At 37.8% G+C, this 20,889-nt stretch overlaps 1 protein-coding gene across 4 annotated transcripts in view; it reads left to right on the top strand.

Annotated features, from left to right (window-relative positions):
- The window catches only part of EXOC6 (exocyst complex component 6), an 88,515-nt gene that overhangs the window by 5,560 nt on the left and 62,066 nt on the right, over positions 1-20,889 (top strand). For 3 of the 4 annotated variants that reach the window (XM_036385332.1, XM_036385336.1, XM_036385335.1), the window contains exons 2-5: positions 15,200-15,371; positions 16,658-16,705; positions 16,819-16,909; positions 17,814-17,859. In XM_036385332.1, coding sequence (XP_036241225.1) covers positions 15,200-15,371; positions 16,658-16,705; positions 16,819-16,909; positions 17,814-17,859 — 357 coding nt within the window. Of the gene's footprint in view, positions 1-15,199; positions 15,372-16,654; positions 16,706-16,778; positions 16,910-17,813; positions 17,860-20,889 lie in introns of those variants that run through there. The other variant, XM_036385337.2, reaches the window with a different exon arrangement.

Here is a 20,889-nt window from a genome sequence, read left to right as displayed (position 1 = left end):
TGATGAATTTATTGATTTAAATTTGCTGCTATTTTACTTGCATCTCTAAATTCAGTAACACATGCTGAATCATTATAAATGAGACCTAAGCCAACATGCTTTTCATTAAATAGGCAGACTGTGTCTATAGCAAGCCAGGATTTTTTTTTTTTATCAGACTCTGTGAAGCTTTTATCAGCATCTTTTTGGCTTTAATGGCTAACAAAATGAGATTAATGACAAAACTTGTTAAAGGCTCATCACTCTCACCTTTTTATAGAACATGTTAATATAATATAATTCATGTTGCATATATACTTTTGAGCTTCTCTCAGGGAGAGCTATCTTATTTCTAATCTTTAGAAAGGAAGTGGAAGAAGACAAAGAGAAAGAAAAGCAATTCCTGTAATCCTCTCAACAACAACAGAAAAATTAGAAATTTAATAACAAAAAACTTAAGGGCCTCACTGAACTCTGTGTTTTAACACTTCTTGAATAGTCAGTTGGACATGCTGTGGTAGCTAGTAAGACAGATTCTTTTCAGAAGAAAATAATTGACTTTATTTGATGGTTAGTTTATGGTTGGTTGAAAAAGGTCAAAGTGGAACTCGACAGAGTAGAAGTTGTTCTGCCAGTGCCCTGTGTACTATAGATATGAGTTTCTTTGAGTCTGTAGTAGTGTGTAGTATTTTAAAGCTTTTTTTTTTTTAAATAAATGAATTAACTCTTAAACTCTAGCTTGGCGAAATATTTCATAAGCATATGGTAGACTTTCTCTAAGCACTTGGTGTTGTGAGCTTTGCGTCACTAAGTCTGCGGTGTTCTGTGGTTCCCATACACAGCCTGTCAGGGGAGTACCTCCATGCCCACAAACCGTTGACTGAACAAAAATACAAAAGTAAAATTAAATATAAAAAAATGTGGGGGATTTGATAATGGAAATTCTGTTGCTAAGGTGAAGTTGATAAGGAGGTGCTGTGTCTGTTGATGTATTTATCTATAAACAGAATGTACTCTGTAGCTCTGTAGCTTTAACTGACAATCACAGCTTGGAAAGTGCTCCTCAAAAGTCAGTGTAAAATTGCTTTTAATTCAATTGTCTCTTCCTGAAATCTGTCATCACGAAGCCGTTGCCTGGTAGATGTTAGAGCATCTTGTAGGCTGCTCTAAGTTGTGCTGCCCATGAAACATCTTTGAAGAGTTCTCAGAGAGCCTCCTGCAAAGACCTTTCTCTGTCCTGTTGTCTCTGGCTGAACAAATCACAGCCACAAGCACCATTCAGTTGATGCATTTCTGCCTGATGCTGCAGTATGCTGCAGTCACCTTCCCCTAGTCCCACTGCATTGCACTGGTAAAAGCAGCACTGAGCTGAGACTGCAAAGCAGAATCATTTGTGTATAGTGCTGCATTTTTCTCATTTAGATTAAGCAGAGTTTGGAGGTTGGACATCATAAATGAGTTTGGCTGAAGTGTTAAATTGATAGCTGTTCATTCTGAGCTTCTGTCCTTGTGTTACAGAAAAGAGAAAGTGAAAGCTACACTTTAGTAAGGCATCATTAGAAAAATGAGCAATTTTGTCCTTTACTGATCAAGGTCCTAAGAAAATTCAGAGTTAGAGATATGGAGTGAGAGTCTAATTCTGCTGCTTTTACTGGGTTGTGGTACACTTTGAAACTGCAGGTGCTTTCCCCAGACTGGGGTCTGTAATTTGTATTTTGGAGATATTCTTGAATTCATTGAGGGAGCCTGTCCAAAGCAAAATGAGCAAAGTGCCTAAATGTTATGTAACTTCAGTTTTACTGAAAGTTACCAGCAGGTGTGATTTAGGTATGTGGTTCTGTGTCTTCAGCACCACAGTTAGTAAGTGGTAACATAGGCAGTATGAATGAAATCTGAAAATGTGGGAAGATTTTACGGCATTAACACAATTGCAGGCAGGGAAATACTTTTTCTGCCTATGGTCTGTTGGGATTTATGATGTGGTTATCCAGTAACAAAATGTGGTTGCCTTCATTTTTCTCCTGTGGTCTTACTTGTCTGGTGGGATTGTCTAAAGTAATTTTCCAGTGTTTTCATTATTTTGGTTTTGGAGCATGAGCCAGCAAATAGCATTTTTGTCTATAGCTTAGTCTTGTTTTAAATATAGAGCAGACATAAGAATACTATAAGATCATCAGCCAGTGGTTTAGATGAGAATTTTAATGGTTTGATCATATATTTTGATTTCAAATGGTATGGTAATCTTTTACAGAATTGTAAGCTATTGGTTTGAAAATCAGTAGACCCTATCTTTATTAATGGTCTGTCTTCAAGCCCTTCTTAATTTTCAAGTTAATGCGTTTCATTCCTGGTTCCCTTTCAGACAGAAGTTACAAAGTAGCTCCAAAGAACTGGAAAAACCTTGTGTGATAGCTGTGGTCTCTTTTGGATCAGGGCTGTACTTTCATGTATACTGTTGTGGTTTAACCCCAGCCAGCAGCCAAACCCATCTAGCTGCTCATTCACTCCTCCACCTGCAGTATGGGGGAGAAAATCAGAAGGATAGAAGCTGGAAAACTTGTGGGCTGGGATAAAAACAGTTTACTGTTAGGAGAAGCAAAGGCTGCACACACAAGCAAAGCAAGGACTGAATTCACTGCATCCCATGAGGAGGCAGGTGTTCATTCATGTCCATGAGAGCAGGACCCCATCACAAGTAGTGGTTACTCTGGAACACAGAATCACAGAATGAACTAGGTTGGAAAAGACCTTTGAGATCATTGAGTCCAACCTATGACCTGGCACCACCTCATTAACTAACCCATGGCACTGAGTGCCACATCCAGTCTCTTTTTTAAACACATCCAGGGACAATGACTCCCCCACCTCTCTGGACAGATGATTCCAGTGCCCAGTCACTCTTTCAGTGGTGAATTCTTTCCTGATCTCTAACCTAAACTTCCCCTGGTGCAGCTTAAGGCTGTGTCCTCTGGTTCTGTCAGTTGCTGCCTGGAGAAAGAGACCAACCCCCAGCTGACTACAGCCCCTTTCAGGGAGTTGTAGAGAGTGATAAAGTCTCCCCCGAGCCTCGTTTTGTCCAGGCTAAACACCCCCAGCTCCCTCAGTGGCTCCTCTCAGGGTTTGTGTTCCCAGCCCCTCCCCAGCCTCATTCCCTCCTCTGGATGCACTCCAGCGTCTCAATGTCCTTCCCAAACTGAGGGGCCAGAGCTGGACACAGCACTCAAGGTGTGGCCTCAGCAGTGCCAAGTGCAGGGGAAGGGTGACCTCCCTGCTCCTGCTGGCCACACTGTTCCTGATACAGGCCAGGATGCCTTTGGCCTTCTCGGCTGCCAGAGCACACTCTGGCTCATGTTCACTTGGCTGTTGACCCCCAGGTCCCTTTCTGCCTGGGCACTGTCCAGCCATTCTGTCCCAGCCTGTAGCACTGCAGGGGATTATTGTGGCAAAATGTCATCACTCCCAGTGTCTCCTCCCTTCCTCCTTGTTCCCCCAGTTTATGTACTGAGCATGATGCCATCTGCTCTGGAGCAGCCCTTTGGTCAGTTGGGGTCACCTGTCCTGGCTGTGTCTCCCCCCAGCCTCCTGGCCAGCGCAGCAGCACGAAAAGGCCTTGGCTCTGTGTGAGCCCTGCTCAGCAATGACAACAACATGTCTGTATTATCAACCCTGTGTGCAGCACAAATCCAAAACACAACCCCACACCAGCCACTGTGAAGAAAATTAACTCTATCCCAGCCCAAACTAGCACATATATTTATCTATCAGTTTATAATAATAGCTAATTTCTACTTTTTAAGTGGATTGTTGTGAAGTAAGGAGAATGACCTGCTTGCTGTGAACCAGTGTATCCTAAAAAGATAGAGGATTGCTTGTAGTGTCAGTTGCAGATTTTGTCACTTGGTGTAGGATTTGATGGTATTCCAAGTATTTAAATTGAAAGACAACAGTCAGATAAAGCAACTGTCTATGTGATGTATATTGCTATGAAGGAGCAATTATTTTTTTATTGCCTAGTCCATTATATGGAGTCAAAAGGGCATTTGAAGAGTGTGTGCTGTAGACTGATTAATCTGGCATACAGCAGCAGAACTGCAGTTCTGATTTTTCTGTAGCCTGGTCAAATTTGCCATTGGTAGCAAAAGTGTTTTATAAGGAATCACTTGCATTGCTGCAAGTTTCAACATATTACTTTCCAAGTTTTTATAAAGCCTGAAACTGTTCGCAATCATATCTGCACTGCAATTTTTTTTTGTTTTGAAAAAATCTTTAGGTTCAATGCTGATTAAGTTTGTCATGAAATATGTGTTTGCAAATCAGGTTATCTTGATCTTTTAGCTGTTCACACATCAGCTTCTGACTCAGTTCTTGCAGTGTTTTCCAAATGGGCAACTGCCAAGTGAAGCTTTAACCTAGGTAGTAACCTGTGTGAATTGTTCTGAAACAGCTCTCTCCAATTTCACAGGCATTGCCAAAGAGCTTGTCCCTGTGTTTAGGAAACAATTTCAAAAATACATTAAAGCTTTTAAAGTAGAGGAATTATCTGATACATCATCATCATAATAGTGTACTTAATAGATGTTTTATGCAGTTTGTGTCGTTGTTTCATTTACATTCAGCCTTCTCTTCATATGAACGGCTTATACTTGTGCACTCTTACCTCAGTTAAAATCAGAAAAGCCAGTTCTTATTCCTATCATCTCTTCATTTACTTGTTTGTCAAGCTAATTTTATTCAATGTTTGGTGACCCAGATTTTGGACCTGCCATGTGCATAGGAAGTGCATAATTTTACATCCTTCACAAATGCCAGTCACATGGGTGCTTACTTCCTTGTGAATCTTTTTGGAAAGCCAACAGCATAGCCTGTGCTTCAGCTTTCTTTGTGTGTGTCTGAACCATTGATATCTACCTGAGGAGTTGTAGCATAATTCAGTTAAATATAAGTCTGGTTTTGACTGCTAAGTGCTGGTGTATTTGCAGATGTTGTCATGTTGCCTTTATGTATTATACTACTAAAATGAGCTCATTCAAATTGAAGAGGATTAATATGTCTTGAATAATGCTTTTAAGATAATGCCAGAAAAGGATTTGCAAATAGGAAACTATTTTTATGGGTTGTAGTAAACTATTAAGTACTAACTCATTCAGAAATACAGTCCTAGCTTTGCATCAGCATCAGGTAATCACATGAGATTTTATCTTTCTGAAGGGCTTGCTGTGGCTAGTTGTAAAATCCAGCTGTGGCTGGTCTTTCTGGCTATTTTCTGGTGATGTTTGAAATGCCCAAACCTAATCCCTGTCATCACAGAGCTTGGTATAACAATAACAGTTCAATTTGAGGCTCAGCTTGATGAAGTACTTTCAACAATGCAGCTTTTCCTCATCTTGTACATGTCTAGTACAGAACTATCTGTACTCCTGAAAAACTGGGTCCTTCCTGTGCAGGAAGGAGTTAATGATCTCTCCTGGAGCCTGGCTGAAACCCTTCCCGTATCTCAACCTTTGCCAGTAATAGCAAACTAGTAGGGAACTTAATCACTGACAGAGGTATTAAGAAGGAAGGAAACAGATTTTAGAGTGCATCAGCCTTGATGGAAAGACGTGGGATTGGACAGAGAGGACCTAAAAGACACTGGGGATTTTTTTTTATTTATATAGCATGAGAAAAGTGTTCAGTTCTAATACTGTGAATGGGATTTTCACTGTGTCTCAGGGAAAATAATTTGCTTGCAAAATTGCAGTGAGTGTAACTTGCAATTCTCCTGGGAATCAGAGTAATACAAAATTAATAAAGCATATACTGTCATATATGTACCTGGGGAATACTTTTGAGACATTTCAGCTTCAAAAGGAAATGTTTAACCTATCGAGTTTTGGGACTTTCCCAGTTTGCACACATCCTTAGGCATAGAGTGGCTTTGAAGGATTTTTACCCCATTTTGTTCATAGAAGCAATGTTTTCTTACAAGTTTTGTTTTCAGTTAATTTCAATATAAAAGCAACATAGCAGATACTGTTTTATACTTTATATTTGTTCTGGTATGTTTCATAAACTTAGGAAGCTGCAAAGAAATGAGCAGATTTTCTTTGTTCATCAAGCAGGTAGAGAATTGGAGTTAGTCACTTGCATCAACACTCTTAATGGCTTCCTAACTGAGAGAAACACTGAGTTTCAGTTCAGCTTCTGAATTGAAAACAGACTTTTTTTAGAAGTCATGTTTTCCTTTCTTCAGTGATCCTTGGAGATATGCAAAGAATATACAGCACAGGCTGTTGTTTTACATGAATTAAATACATGATGATTTTTTTATATATAGGCTATGTGAGCTCATATAGTTAAAAAAAGTGAATAATATAAAATCTTTGTAAAGTACATGTTTTGGTTATATGTTTGAAGAGGAGTGTGATGCAGGATAGGATTGTCTGGTTTGTATATAATAGAATACATTCTTAATCCAATTGGTTTTGAACCTTTTTAATTACTGGGTATTTTATTTTATCTGGAACTTCTTAAATTTCTGAAATAATGTATTTACATCTGTATAGTGTCAATATTCAAAGCCTATTGAAATAAGTAACCTACACATTTCTCACATTAAATATTCTGTTCTATTTCATATGTCTTGGGAACAGACATATGAGATTGTTGAAATATGAAATTAATTTTCTTAAAAAAAATTGGTGTGTATTTATCTTAAAGATTATGTCTCAAGTGCTCTAGATAAAGTTGACAGATTACCTAGAGATTGTAATAGAGGCCTAATTATTTCTTGTACATGTGTAATAGAAATCTCATTAAATTTTTTAAAAGAACTTGGAAGCTCACAGTTTGGTTTACAGATTGATCCATTGCTCCTAAAAGATAACAATTTATGTAACAAAAGTCTCTGGAAGTATTAAAGGAAGATAAAAATATTACTATCCAGACTTCACTTTCCTACTTTATATTCTATGAAATAACACAGGTTCCAGCTACATCCCCTTGTATCCATGTAGGTGTATGGAACAGATGGCCAAACTTGGCACCTCATTCCGTGGCGATAGCCAGCACCAAAGGGAGCAAAGCTGCCGTTTCCTTTGCTGCCTTTTTATCTACTATTACAACACAAAATTAGGAAAAAAAGCGGTAGCACAGCACTTGTTTTTCAGTTTCTTACTTCATACATCAGTAAGTCGCACAAAGGCTCAGCAGGAAGAGGCATCTCCTTGGTCAGCAGTGTAAAAACAGGAAGGAGGAAGTCTATTGCAAATCTGGGTGTGCTGATTATCAGTTGGTGTTTGGCTGCAGAGGATGTCCATTAACAGCCATCAGCGTGATGCATTGCTTATCCAGCATGAACAATGAATGCTCTAGTGCTGCTACTACAGAATAAGCACCCTGCTTATAGGAAGTAATGGTAACTTACAAACTGTACTCCGCCCTTTCCTGCTCATAGAAACAGGATACTATTAGTGAGAACAATTGACAGAAATTGCACATCCAGGAAAACCAGGCAAGCAAAGCATAACAGCTAAACTAAGATTAATAAAATCTTTTCTCTGAATAGGCCGTAGCTGAGTTCTGTGTTGTTCTGGCAGGTAATGTGATCTTTTAAATAGAGTGGTGAGATGTAATTATGAGTAAGAATGGCAGAACTGGAACATAGGTAGCATCTGGCACTGAAAGGCTGCTTAGCTTTTAAGAAATGTGCTTATTACCATAACTGCAATTGAATTACAGGAAACACCTGGACATTATTTTATAAAGCTTTTTAGGGTGTATGCAACCACCTATATGAAATTACTCCATGGAAAAATCCCTACAAAGTTTGCAGCTTCTGTAAACAGAAAATATCTTTGCAGAAACTTCCTTTGTCCTACAATATACAATGTTTCCTGTGAAATTGCAGCTCAAATGGAGTGTGTGATACAGTATCATGGTTAGGGATGCCATAGTTATAGTCACAGTGTGACAGGGCTGTTTTAAGAGCAGAATCTTAATTTGCAGTGTCAGTGTTTTCTGCTTGCACTGATCCCACTGAACTCATAATGTATATTTGAATTGTAAATATTACTTTGTTTTTAAACTTTATTTAGTATAGCTTAGTGTTGTTTCATTTTGGGATTTTATTTCAATGAAAAGAGAAATAGGGAGAACATCTAGGGGGTTACTTCTTGCAGTATGTCTATGGGAATTAGTTGGGAGCATCTCTAGCATCAGGACAAAATTGGCTTTGGTAGCAAGACATGAATTCTAAAATCATGATTATCCATTAGCACAGTTTCTTCATTTGAGAGTTGGTACATTTGTGTGTGTGTTTTGTTGAAAGTATTACTTTGAAAAATTAAATAAAAAGTGCATGTTTGGGTGGATTTTTTTTGTGCCTTCATTTAATTGATCCAAGTAATTATAATTATTTCCCCTCATGTTGCTTAATATGAAGCTCTACGAATGAAACTTTTTCTCTTGCTTCTGTTGAAGGTCAGAAGTTGCATGGTCAGACTTGCATTCCATGTCAAACTCATACAGCTGTTGTACAGATATGTGTAATTCCTGTCATTGTCACGGCATTCATGGAGCTGTAACTGATTGGCACTTACTGAGTGGTTATCAGTATCCTGAAAGGAATGTGTACATACAGTTTTTAATTGCTTCATATGTCTTGTGCAATCAGGAAATGAAAGACTTTGTGGCAATATAGGCAGGGGTGGGGAAACCTGCAATTCATCCTAGAAATGGGACAGAACAGGATGGTTTGGGGGAGGTGTGAAAATGGTGAAAGGCGCCAGGTCATTAATAAAAAGTTTCTTTGTCCTGTAAAAAGATTGTTGGTTTTTTTTTTTCTAACATGTTTTTTTGGCTATTTTAAAATACATGATCTGTTTTAAAAGTCTCTGCTGCTGCTAGAACCTATTATAAATGATTGCTAGAAGAATTGTTCTCTCAAAAAGTTTACAGTTTCCATAAGCTCAGGTTTGTCTTTCCTGAATATGGATTGCAATTAAAAATTGAATCATTGCTCATTTAAAAGAACACACAAAATAATCCCAGAACCTTTAAGAAATATTAATTTTTTAAAAATTCCAGTGGGATTTATTAAATATTATTTTTTCTTTATCTAGTAGACTGTTCTAGTAATGAATTTTAAGTGAGAGAGTTTTCACCAACCAGGAATTCATATTATCTTTTGAATTACTATTTTCTTATGAAAGTATGGAGATTTTATTTTTAATAAAATAAACTCTTCAAGTTCATTTTTTTTGGCCTGAAGCCTGGGTTCCTGAGTAGTAGTTCTCTCCTTTGAAAAGTTACAGCTATTGCTATAGATATGAGACAAAATTAATTTAGTTCCCATTCTGATTATTCTTGAAATCTATTTTTCTATGCTAAAACAAGAAGACTGCAGTAGAAGTTTTACTTAGGTCTGGTTATTGTAATTTTCATGTCTAGAGGCCATAGATGTGGAGCTAGACTGGAGATGAGGAGGGGAAAAAGCAAATTTGGGATATTTGGTGAACTTCCAAAAATGATTTTGGGCTCCTCTTCTTTTGCAGTTAATAGTCTATATGCACTTCCATTGTCTGCCCTTCCAGTAGTCCAGCCAATGTATTAAATTAAGTTTTGGGCTTATACAAGTTTTTTTTTTTTTTTTGCTTCTGACTTTTTATTTCCCTCCTCATTGCTGAAATTCTCGTCCTCTTTTACTCCTGCCTGCACTCAGGCATTTAAGGACATCTATCCTGATTGCATGCACAGAAATATTTGTATGAAATTATAGCAGAAATATGATTTTGAAGGGAGCCTGTAACCATTTGTGAAGACATTTATGATGCTCACTTAGAGTGATAATATGTATGTATGGAGTTGTCATTATGGAATAGATGATTTCAGGACAATTTATTTTGAATACTATTTTTTATAAAGGTTGTGTGGAATTCTTGGCATGTTAAGTTTTAGTTCTCTGGAGATTTTTTGATTACTTAACTGTTGGTATTTTTGTGCATAGGATGGTGCCCTCTGGTGCTTCAGTATATTTTTGCATGTAAACACAAAAGTCGTGAATAAGTCTTATTAAATACATGTTTTTCATATTGTGTTTCAGTTTTGAAAGTAAAAGTTTTAGGAAAGTTTTTTACAGTATAAAGTAAACTTATTTTATTGTTTTCAATTGGAAAATGGTTGTATATCTGCAAATCCTCCTTCATAATTTCTTGAGACCTGAATTCAAATCTGTTTATGCTTGTTGTTCTCCCTTCAGTCTGCTTGGTAAGAAAGATCAAGATAAAAATATCCCTATTGCAATAAAATGTATCCAGTGAACTCAGACATTTTTCTCCTTTAGGTGACTCTCTGACTGCTCCTACTTTATTTTTTTGCCTTTTTCAAGTACATTCTACACTATCTTCTTTTTACCTAGACTGGCATTAATATGACTCATCCAATTGTTGGAATGAGTTTAAAAAAAAAAACCCAAAAAAAGTCTCAGTTTATATACAGATTTCTGGGAATATAGACAGATATCTGCATATTACCAGGAAAGTTGCTCAGCTCTGCTTCTGTTCTTCCTGAGTTCCCTTCTTGCCCTGTTGCTGAGGAGAGAAACCAGTACCTGTCCTATCACTGATTTGCTGTAGTGGTGGTGAAGTAGTCACTCAAGTTAAAGCTCTCTCATTCCAGCTTGAAAATTGATAATGTTGTGTTGGTTTGGGTTTTTTGGGTGCCAAAATCAAACATAAACTTCTGTCTCCAGCATTAGTGATCTTCTCTTTTTTTTTTTTATCCAGTCTGAAGACTCATACCAAGAAAAAAGCTTTCCTGTCAAAGTTTCATGATATGAATCAACACTAGTAGTCTGTAGTTGTGCAGATCAGAGGTTGAAAGCTGTTTTAATAAAAACTAATAATGTCTTTCAGTTTGATACAGTTCAAATTTGTGCTGTATTTCAGACCATCAGCATCCACTTCAGGGGCCCATAAAGCTGAAGAGGATCCTTGGGGCTCTTCATTCAGAGGTGTATAAATGTAAACAAAAACTGAAAGAACTGTGTATTACACATGTAGAAATTCCTTTGGTATCCTAGATTGACACTTGCTACTGCTGGATGTGAAACAATTTATAGTGAGAGAGAGATTTTTAGGGTAGACATAATTGCATGTAATTGTCATCTCCTGAAGAAATGGAGCTGGAAGGGTTACTGCTTCCTCACTTGCTTTCCAGCAGAACTCTGTGTGTGCTGTAAATTCAGTTAATTTTGTCTTGTAATTTTAAAGAGTTATCTCTAGGATGCTTTTAGGATTTCATGTCTCTCCAAGATATTGCAGTATTGGTGATTTGTCTGCTTGCTAATTTAGCTCTCAAAAGTGGAGAATTGTTATCAGCATCTCCTGCAGTGTCATAATCTGTTGAAATGTACACTTTCAGATAATTATTAAGAGGTATAAATTACTTTATTTAGATAGCTGTAGGTAATCTTTGAAATAAGTGTATGTATGGAAAATGAGTTTCAGTATCAGAAATGAACTATGATGTGTGGTGTTCCCTAAAAGGTAAATCAGGTGTGTATTGTCTGAGTTGTGTTTGCAGGATTGAGAAAAAGCCTAATTTCTGTCTGTGGCCAAAGATGGCCTGGCTCTCCAGTGTACACTTAGATTTTCAAAAAGGCCAGACATTGTTCTGAAGCCTCTGAAACTGCATGTGTGAAGTGTCCTCAGAGGACAGTGTCCTCAGGGAGTCAATAAACCTGTTTATTCATCTTCTTCTCACCTAGATGAGAAAGTTGTGATATGAAGTGTGAGTTTTTTAAAAATACACTGGTGATTTATTTCTGTAAAGGCGAGCAGTTCTGTCTCGTGCTGATGAGCGTTGATTTGTTGTTCCCACAAGATGGAGCTGTTTACGTATGGAATTAATATGGAATTTATACTACTAGTGCATTTTAGGGAGGTCTGACAAAGTGCTGGTTTAAATCACAGGTCACAATTTTATTAGTACCCTTACAGAAAAGAGTACAATGTACAGGACAAAATAGTAACTATTATTTTAAGAAGGTAGGGTAACCTTGTGATTAAGGTATTGGGAGGTGCACAGTATTGCTTTCTTCCCCCTTATTTTGAACATTTATTCCCTGTATTATTTTCAATTAAATATTGTGTTACTACCCCTGAGATTAAAAACCAGTACTTTATTATAATTAAATTTAAGCATAAGTGGCCTTAATATTGAGGAAAACATAATCAGTACATATATTTATAACAGTGGAAACTGTGTTGCCTGTGCTACATTGTATGTACTTCCAGAACTTCTGGCTGCGTTTTCTGGAATTTTTTGGTAACATTTTAAAGAGAAATCTTCTGATTGCAGAGGATTTCCTTTTGTCAGTATTGTGAGAATATGTCTGAAAGTCTTGGCACAGATGTGAAATGGATAAAAAGTTATCAAGGCAGCGATTGGATACCCCCAAATCATCAGGCAGTAGCTAAGTCCAAAACCACAGTGCATTGCTACCATCAAAGAAAGTTTGGTGGTTCCTCTTGTACCATCTTTTTGTAGTCTCATTCTCATTTTAATTATATTTTCTTTACTGAGTTTTACTGCTGCTTTCATTTATGCTTACATAACACAATTTACAGTTTGGGCACATAGTGATAGATACAAGTCCCCTGTCTTTGTGATAATGATGCTTCTTTCTCACTTCTCTTTGAGAACACTGGAAGGAGACCTAAATTTGGAGGCTTCTTCCACCCTTAAACAAAAGGCTAAAGAAGCAGTAATAATTTGAATTTCTTTTTCTTTGAAGGTTTTTTTGTTTTGGTTTGTTTTGTTTTTTTCTTTAGCATACAGTGCAGTATAGGTAGTGAGTCCAGCCCAATTTGAGGAGGCTAATGCTTGCCAGATATCTGTGAAGATACTTTGATCATCTGGTCCTCCTGATCTTTTTTCTTCTCCGAGAGCTCTGAAGACAGTTGGATGCCCCTCTGTGTCCACCCTGTAGCTTCCAGCATCTCTGACCCTTTTCTTAATGGAACAGCACTCACATAGCTGTAATGGGTATTTTGGAGTGCTAGCACATCAGTCATTGAACCTTTTTCTCATCCCTTCCCCATTTCTGTCCAGGTGACAGTGCTATGGCCCACATGCTTGTCCCTGTGTATTCTCATGCAGAGCATCAGGCTGCCTGAGGAAGCCTCACTCAGTGCCCACTGTGTCTTGTACCTTCCTTTCCTCCCAGGCCAGGATGCTGCTTCTCCCTCCAGCCACCACTGAGTTCTGCATGTGGGTATTTTTTTCCCCCTGGTGATGCAGGTCACTTTTGACCATCCACCAGAGCCCTTTAAAGCTCATCCTGGGCAGCCTTGAGGGAGCCCTTTCAGGCAGTCCAGCAGGAGCCTCAGGAGGAGACACTTCTGGGCACACATTTGCTCCTTCCAGCTGTCATTTCAAACTGTGGTGGTAGAAACAGTGAAGGATAAACTTGATGGGTGAACAATCTTATTTTTCCTCTGGTGCACTTTGGAAGAAAGAGCCTGCTTTCAGTACCATAGCCTTATTTTTCCCATCATAAGGGGGTATTCTTGGAAAATTTTATTTGGTAGATTTTTCCCCTGAATAAGTATCTATAACAAGCTGAGTATAAGGAATTGACTTTCTTCCTTCAACATGTAGGACAGCATATTGCCTTTCTTCTGTCACTTAAGTTCAGTTGCTTCTCTGAATATATTGTACAAGGTCAAAAGGAACTCAGAAAGTATAAAGAATCTTATAACAAGAGTCTTTTCAATCTCTTCTGCTAGTTTTCTACTTTGAAAGGTTGTGTTCCTGTCAGACATTCAGCTATAGGTTTGTTGTGCTGATGATGAGCTCAGATCTCAGCAAAGTCCAGATGTCTGGTTAGAAAAGAGAATCTTGAAGAATATGGGCAACCACACTTCTCCAAGAAGACTAGGAGGGAAGTAGTTTCTTACTACTTAAGGGTTTTAGAGGCTTTGACTCATGGTCGTCTGGGTCTTGAACTTAGGACTGTACTTCTGCAAGTAACATTGAAACACTTGGAATTTCAGCCTTTTCCTCACGTGAATATTTTTGAATTTTTATTTTTTTCTTAATCAACTTCTCATTGTAAATATCTGGAGAAGACTTTATAATTTTGAAAGGAAATTAGAGGCTAAAAAAGCAATTTAAAGATTTTTAATAACTTTTTTTTAACACTTGTAGTTTGCAGTACAAATGTGTTTGTATATATATGATTAAATCCTGCTCACATTTCTGCTCTCATTCTATGTGAAAAGCTACTTCAAAACTACCAGTCTTTGCTGTTGTTGCTGTGTCAAATTATTAATCAATTTTTGGAACTGTCTATACCTAGCCTTTGTTGGGAGACTCCATACCTTTGATTTTGGTACAGTTCTATATAAAGCCTTTTCTCTTGCTTACTCTGCCAAAGTCTAAAGCCTTAAATTTCCCTCTGCCTCCTTTGCCCCTTCTCATGCTCGAGCATTTTTCCATGCAGATTTCTGTTTCTGATGCTGCTTAACAAACTGCACCAGTAATTTCTCCCAAGTCATGTTTCCTGCTGGAGTTCTAAGTGAATTATTTGAGAATTAGTAAAGTAAGCCAGAAGACCTGATTCTAGCCCTTCCAGCAGTTAGGTTCTGTGGAGGAGGCAGCTTTAGGTGTGTGCACGTCATGGTTTTGCCTTGGGAGCTGTTGGGGATGGATGGAGCCTTGGGAGTTGCCTTTGCCAGGGTCCCACGCAGTGCTCCGGTCACTCTGGCTGCAGGCACCCAAGCCTGATTGAGTTGGATAACTCTGCTGTTAGGAATAGCAGGAAAGCAAATTTGTATGTTTGCACTTCTTTATATTTAGCAAAGAGTGGAATTTGATGGAAAAGCGATCCATGCTATTTGAGGTGGTTGGAGAAACTGATTCTTTTGTACCCATATTTGAGCATTAGGGCATAAATAACAGACCAGTGAGGCTCAGGTCAACCATGATGTAACTGGTTAAGCACATGGATTAATGCCATAAGGGCTGGGTTTTGTGCCATCAGTTCTCAGTTTTGTGCCATCTTTTCTTTAATGCTGATTTTGATGGAGTGGATCCACCAAAGGATGCCACTAACATCAAGTTTGCTTGTTTTTATTTTCTTGTTAAGAGAGATAGGTTTCAATAAAGATGGTTGCATACATGCTACTTTCAACTGGTGAAAAAAGTAAACTTTTATTTTCTTCTTTGTATTTAATAGGTCTGTATATGATGACCAACCAAATGCACATCAGAAGTTTATGGAAAAGCTTGATGCCTGCATACGTAACCATGACAGGGAGATAGAAAAGATGTGCAATTTTCACCATCAGGGCTTTGTGGATGCTATTACAGAACTTCTTAAAGTTAGGGCTGATGCAGAAAAGCTAAAGGTAAGGAACAAGTTTTTCAGAGTTTCGTATATCATTGTCTTTGAATCTAAAAGAAGGAACTGGACTCTTCTACTGAGATTAATTTAGTGTTTATCACATGCACTCTGATGTTTGCAGCAAATTTTTACTAGTGAATTGATCAGGATTTGTGATTAGAGCCATGTTGCCTGATACAGTAATTTATATTTATAAAGCTGAATATTTTATTAGATCTCATTTTGATTTTTTAATCTATGTTTTCAGAAAATGCTACCAAATTATTTTGCCTTTTTATAAAGGCTTTCTCAGAAGGTGAAGGACAGCAAATGATAAACACAGTATTTCTTAAAAAAGTCTTTTCTTAATCATGTTTTTATATGTCAGACCTTAGAAGAATCGAAAGTCCTTATTAGAAAACTAAAAATGCCACAATTATGCATGGAAAAAACCCCTGTTCTTTACTTTATAATGAGCAGCAGAGTAGGTGATGTTAGTAGTTTTCATGAGATATGAGAACCAAGATTTCCTCACAGATCAGAATGCAGAATAGTGAATTATGAGATCCGTCCCTTTTAGCTCTCCTTACACTTTTGAGAGCAAAATATGCACACCAGACAGAATGAGCATAGTTCATCAGAGGTTATGATTAGAAGACCATTATATAAAGGATATTCAGATAACAAGAGACCAAATACAGCATCAATGAGGTCATTGAGCATCTTTGTTCAGAAATTAATGAGATTTTTAATAAACTAGAATGTGCTTCCTTATTATGATGACCTAATGAGTCACTTACTATGTGGGAAAATCTGAGGTTGAGCTTTGCCTGCACCTGCAGCATTAAAATGTTGCTGTGGTTTGGAGATTTCCACGTTTGATGTTAATCAACCACCCAGTGTTTGCATTCAGCAAAGTATGAATGTTTAATTACCATAAAATGCAATCACCATTTCTTACAGACAATGAATGGCCCATAGAGCTCATTGAGGTTATCAAAAAGGGACCAGTGGTCAATTGGGTCAATGATTTGAATTGTTTGACAGACCTACAGAAACAAGGAAAGTTCAAAAATCCCAAGTAAATTTGAGAAGTTTGCCACAGAATCTGTTAGAAAGAACTGTCATAAGTAATTGAATTTAACAAAAGCCCTTTGCGATCAAAAGTTCAAGTTCAAGCTGTAGAGTTAATTTGAATTTGCATTTCTTTGTTCTAAGTTTCTCAGGAAGCATGATCTGATTACAAGGGTGAGCAGTCACATCAGGGCAATATATGCATTTTTGTCTAACAAAGGTGAAATTATTTTTAAGGTCCAAGTTACTGATACCAACCGAAGGCTTCAGGATGCTGGGAAAGAGGTGAGAAAATGATGCTTCCTATATGGACATTATGAATATTTGTAGCAAAATAGGTTTATTTGCATAATTTAAGTGTGATTTTATTTCCTTTTTTTAAATAAAAAACCTTTAAGGTGATAGCCCAAACAGAGGAAATCATCCGATGTAGAGTTCAACAGCGGAATATTACAACAGTTGTGGAAAAACTACAGTTGTGTCTTCCAGGTGAGTGACCTACAGTGAAATATGATGGCAAATTATATAAAGTCTCAATAGCCAAAAGGAAAAGTCTTCTATTTTTTCTAAGTTCTGGTCCTGTAACATCCAGGTTAATGAAAAAATTAATAGGTTTTTTAAAAGATGTCAACATGAAGGTTCCATATCTTTTGCAATATTTGACACAGAGCAATTGCAACAATGTCAGAAGCAGTGAGACATTTAAATGGTGCAAACCATGTAGCCAAGTACAGCTTTGAATGAGCTAATATTTTTAATATGGTAAACAATTAATTTGTTGCTTGAGAGGGGTGGGTGTTAGTGTTTGAATAGTGGGGAAAATACTAACGATGTTCTTTCAACATTGTACTTTTAGCTCTGTGTCACTACAGGTGTTTTGAAATAAGCAAAAAGGCTCTAAATGTTGTTTCAGGGAGGTAATATTGTAGGATTGCACACAGCTCCATGAGGGTTTTATCTTGTTTGTCATATTGGTGTAAAGTGGATTTGAAAATCTTTGTAAAGTCTTCTTGTTGACGTGTTCTGAGTACAGTAGGTGGTACTGTTGCCTTTTTATGGAGACAGGCCATGGCCTGGTAATGCAGATCAGGTTGCCGCATGTAGTAAATGAATGAATATGCTTGATATGTATAGTGTTGACTGGTTTTTGTTACCTTAATTCTTTTTAATTTAAAAGCTGTTAAGGGTTCAGTTATTGTTTTCATACTCTCAGCTGCATTCTAGAATATTTTTTGCTAGGTTTATCACATTTATGCTACAGTAGGAATTAAATAAGGTAAGTATAGCACATCCTTTTCTATTTCTAATTTTGCCCTTTACAGTACATATTTTCCTCTTTTATTAACTAAAGCCACAATAAGACTCACAAGTTAATCTGTTTGCTTTTATGCAGTGCTGGAAATGTACAGCAAACTAAAAGAACAGATGAGTGTAAAAAGGTGAGTAAACTTATTTCTATGAGAAAAAAAAGTAACATCTGTATGTAAATTGACAGAATAGCAAACACTTATGTAGACAAGTAAGTGTTCTTAGTCTGTAGCTTGGTATATGTATAGTCTTTGTTTCCTAACACTGGTCTGTGTTTTAAGAACATTTGAAAATGTATTAAAGAACTTCTAGGACCTACTGATTGCCATGAGAAATAATGCTTACTTAAAAATGGGTATGACATGTAGTGAAATTATGATTGTAAAATATGAAATTAAATTTTTATTACTTAAAGCACTTTAAGAAGCAAGAAAAATAAGACCCTTAGAGACTGAAGGTCTTTTAGAGTACATTAATATCTGATTAATATATCCTGATATATTTAAATTAAATGCATAATACCAGAAGAAAGGACATTTTACTCCTTATACCTTTCTTTAGACCTATCTGGTTTCTCTATGCTTTTTGTCTAAATGGGACTATGGGAATGAAGTGAAGATAATGTGTTGTTTGGGGGTTTTCCCTCTTTGACAAATTGACTTGTTAAAAATAATTAAAACTATAATTATAAATTAATTTCTAGGATAATAGTTTATAAGTGGTGCATGACCAGCTGCTCCTTCCTATCGTGTCTCTACTTTTCATTTTCTCAGGGAGCCACTCACTGCTGCTCTAGTCCCAGCATCCCCAGTTCTCCCTCCTTCCATGGCAGCTTGGCTGCCCCTGCCCCCTGCTTTATCTGTATCCTGTCCCACTGGGGCTGCTGCCTGCACCTCACACACCACCCCAGCAATACAACTGCTGCTGTTTTTTTCTTCATGATTTCCACATCATCACTGCCACTGTGATCCCTGCCTGCTTTTCACAGCGCCTCAGTCACACCAGTGCTCTGTGCCTTTCTGGGCTCCTGGTTGCTGCTGGTGCCTCTTTGTGCACTTGGCACCACTGCAGGGAGCTCCTGCTGACAAGTCTGTCTGGACAGGGCTGTTCCATTTGGAACTAGCTGTGCACGGTCAGTTGTCTGCAGGGCTGCTATGTAATACAGATTTACTTTTGGACTGTTTGTCTGGATTTCGGTTTCTGGGTAACCAACACCTCCTACCATACTGTTGGACATCAGAAAACCTTCAACAGGCAGCCACTGTGTGAGCAATCAGCTCTAAAGCCTGTGTGCAGACATGTCCAAAATGCTTCAGATGAACTGTACACATCAGATCTATGGACATTGCAGCAGATCTGATGCATCTTTGACAGTGATATATGTGTTATATGATACCTGTGCATGTTTGCTCTCCAGGAGGTCTCCTGCAGAAATACAAAAGCTTTAAGAATGACCTTACAGCTATGGCACTATGGTGTCTCTTATTAAAATTAAAACTTGCTATATGTGAACCAGTATGGTAGATCTCATCAGCTTGACTGCTGTACGGCGTTACCTCTGAACAGGACACTGCTTCAGCATCTGCTTCGAGTAGCTGGCACATAGCAGTAGTAGTAGCAGCATGTTGTTGCAGTGTTCCTGGAGCAGCTCTGCAGAAAGATGTAAACAGTCCCCTTGCTACTCCAGTCAGAGATCAGACTGAAGAGTGTGCTGTCTGAACCACACCACGTCCCTCTGCAAGGTCTTCTGTGGACAATGCTACATTTAGTGTCCTGAAAACACTGGGTTCAGTGCCTGTATTCTGCCTACCCTTGCTCTGTCAGGCAAGGCAAGCAGCATTCCTGGTTTTAGAGTTGCAGGGAAAGTTGTAGTTCCTAATGTCATCATGTAAAGATCATTTAGGTGAGATAAAATTGCTGATGGTTTTTAGCATTTTGACCTGTATTTGCTAGTGCTTTTGTAGAGTCCACTGATGGTTGATGTGCTTTCCAAGAAGCCATCAGTACTCTTCAAATCCTAAAGACTTCTATCTGACAATTTTCCCCTGGAAGTTGTTGCCAGACAGGAAGTCTTAAAAGTCAAAGGACTCCTGAATTGAGGGGTTTGGACATGTTATTGTCATACCATAAAGAGATCTAAAGGAGAGGGGAGATGCCATGGCTTTGATGTACCATGCCTTGAAATCACATGGAGTGAAGAAGGCTTAGACTCTGCTGCAGGCTACTGCTGCAGCTCAGATAACTCTTTCATTAGCTATGCTACAGTTATTATTTTGCCTGTGACTTTCCAATTCCCTATAATACAGCCTACAGGTGGCTATTCCATGGAACTTGCAGGTAATTCAACTGGTAATTTCCTTGTGGCTCAGCAGAGTGCATCTATTCTGGCTTTTATCACTACTAAAAGATTGAGCAACTGCAAGAACATCATAGTGTCAGTGCAAAGATCTGACAGCTGATGTGTGCACATAAAAAGGAATTCAAAATTGATCTTCCTTAGTTTTGCTGTGAAGCTTTTGCATGGAAGAGTCAGAGTAGCAGTCACAACCCACGACATAACAAGGCAATAAGGACTGTTTATTTTAGGCAAGAATAATTTCTCATAAATCTTCATTGAGATTTGTTAATGCAGCAAAGCTTTCACTGCTCTTTTTTTATAAAAAGACATATTGACTTTCTCTGCTTGTGGCCTTTTAGAACATATTTTCATTATTCCATTTTCTTACAGTCTTGCACCATGAATAAAACTCTCAATTCTAATGTTTAAAGGAAGGGAAAACAAAAGTATGGGTATTATATATGTTTATGGGATAGTTGTTACAGAAAAAAGATTGGAATTTCATTTCCTTTTTCTGTGGCAGACCTCCTTTAAGATAATGCAGGATTTGGGATCTGGAATACGTGCTGGTTTGTGCAGGTGAAATAGAGGTTTACAGAGAGGTCCAAAAAACCATCTATTGATAGCAACTTTTGGTCCTTTACCAACATGGGTAACATTTGAACTGATGACCTAGAGGTGAAAGGCTCTGTATCCTATTTATCTGTCTCCTGAGCCATGGATAACACAAGTTGACAAGAACTGTGGTAGTGAGAAGAAGTAACTGCAGAATCTGCTCTAAACAGACACAGTTGGCTGGAAAGAGCTGCAGAGGGTTTAAAGT

This window comes from Molothrus ater, chromosome 8 (genome assembly GCF_012460135.2).
Source record: "Molothrus ater isolate BHLD 08-10-18 breed brown headed cowbird chromosome 8, BPBGC_Mater_1.1, whole genome shotgun sequence".
NCBI lineage: Eukaryota > Metazoa > Chordata > Aves > Passeriformes > Icteridae > Molothrus > Molothrus ater.
Note: the sequence above shows the minus strand (reverse complement) of the source record. Positions and strands in the feature narration are given on the sequence as shown.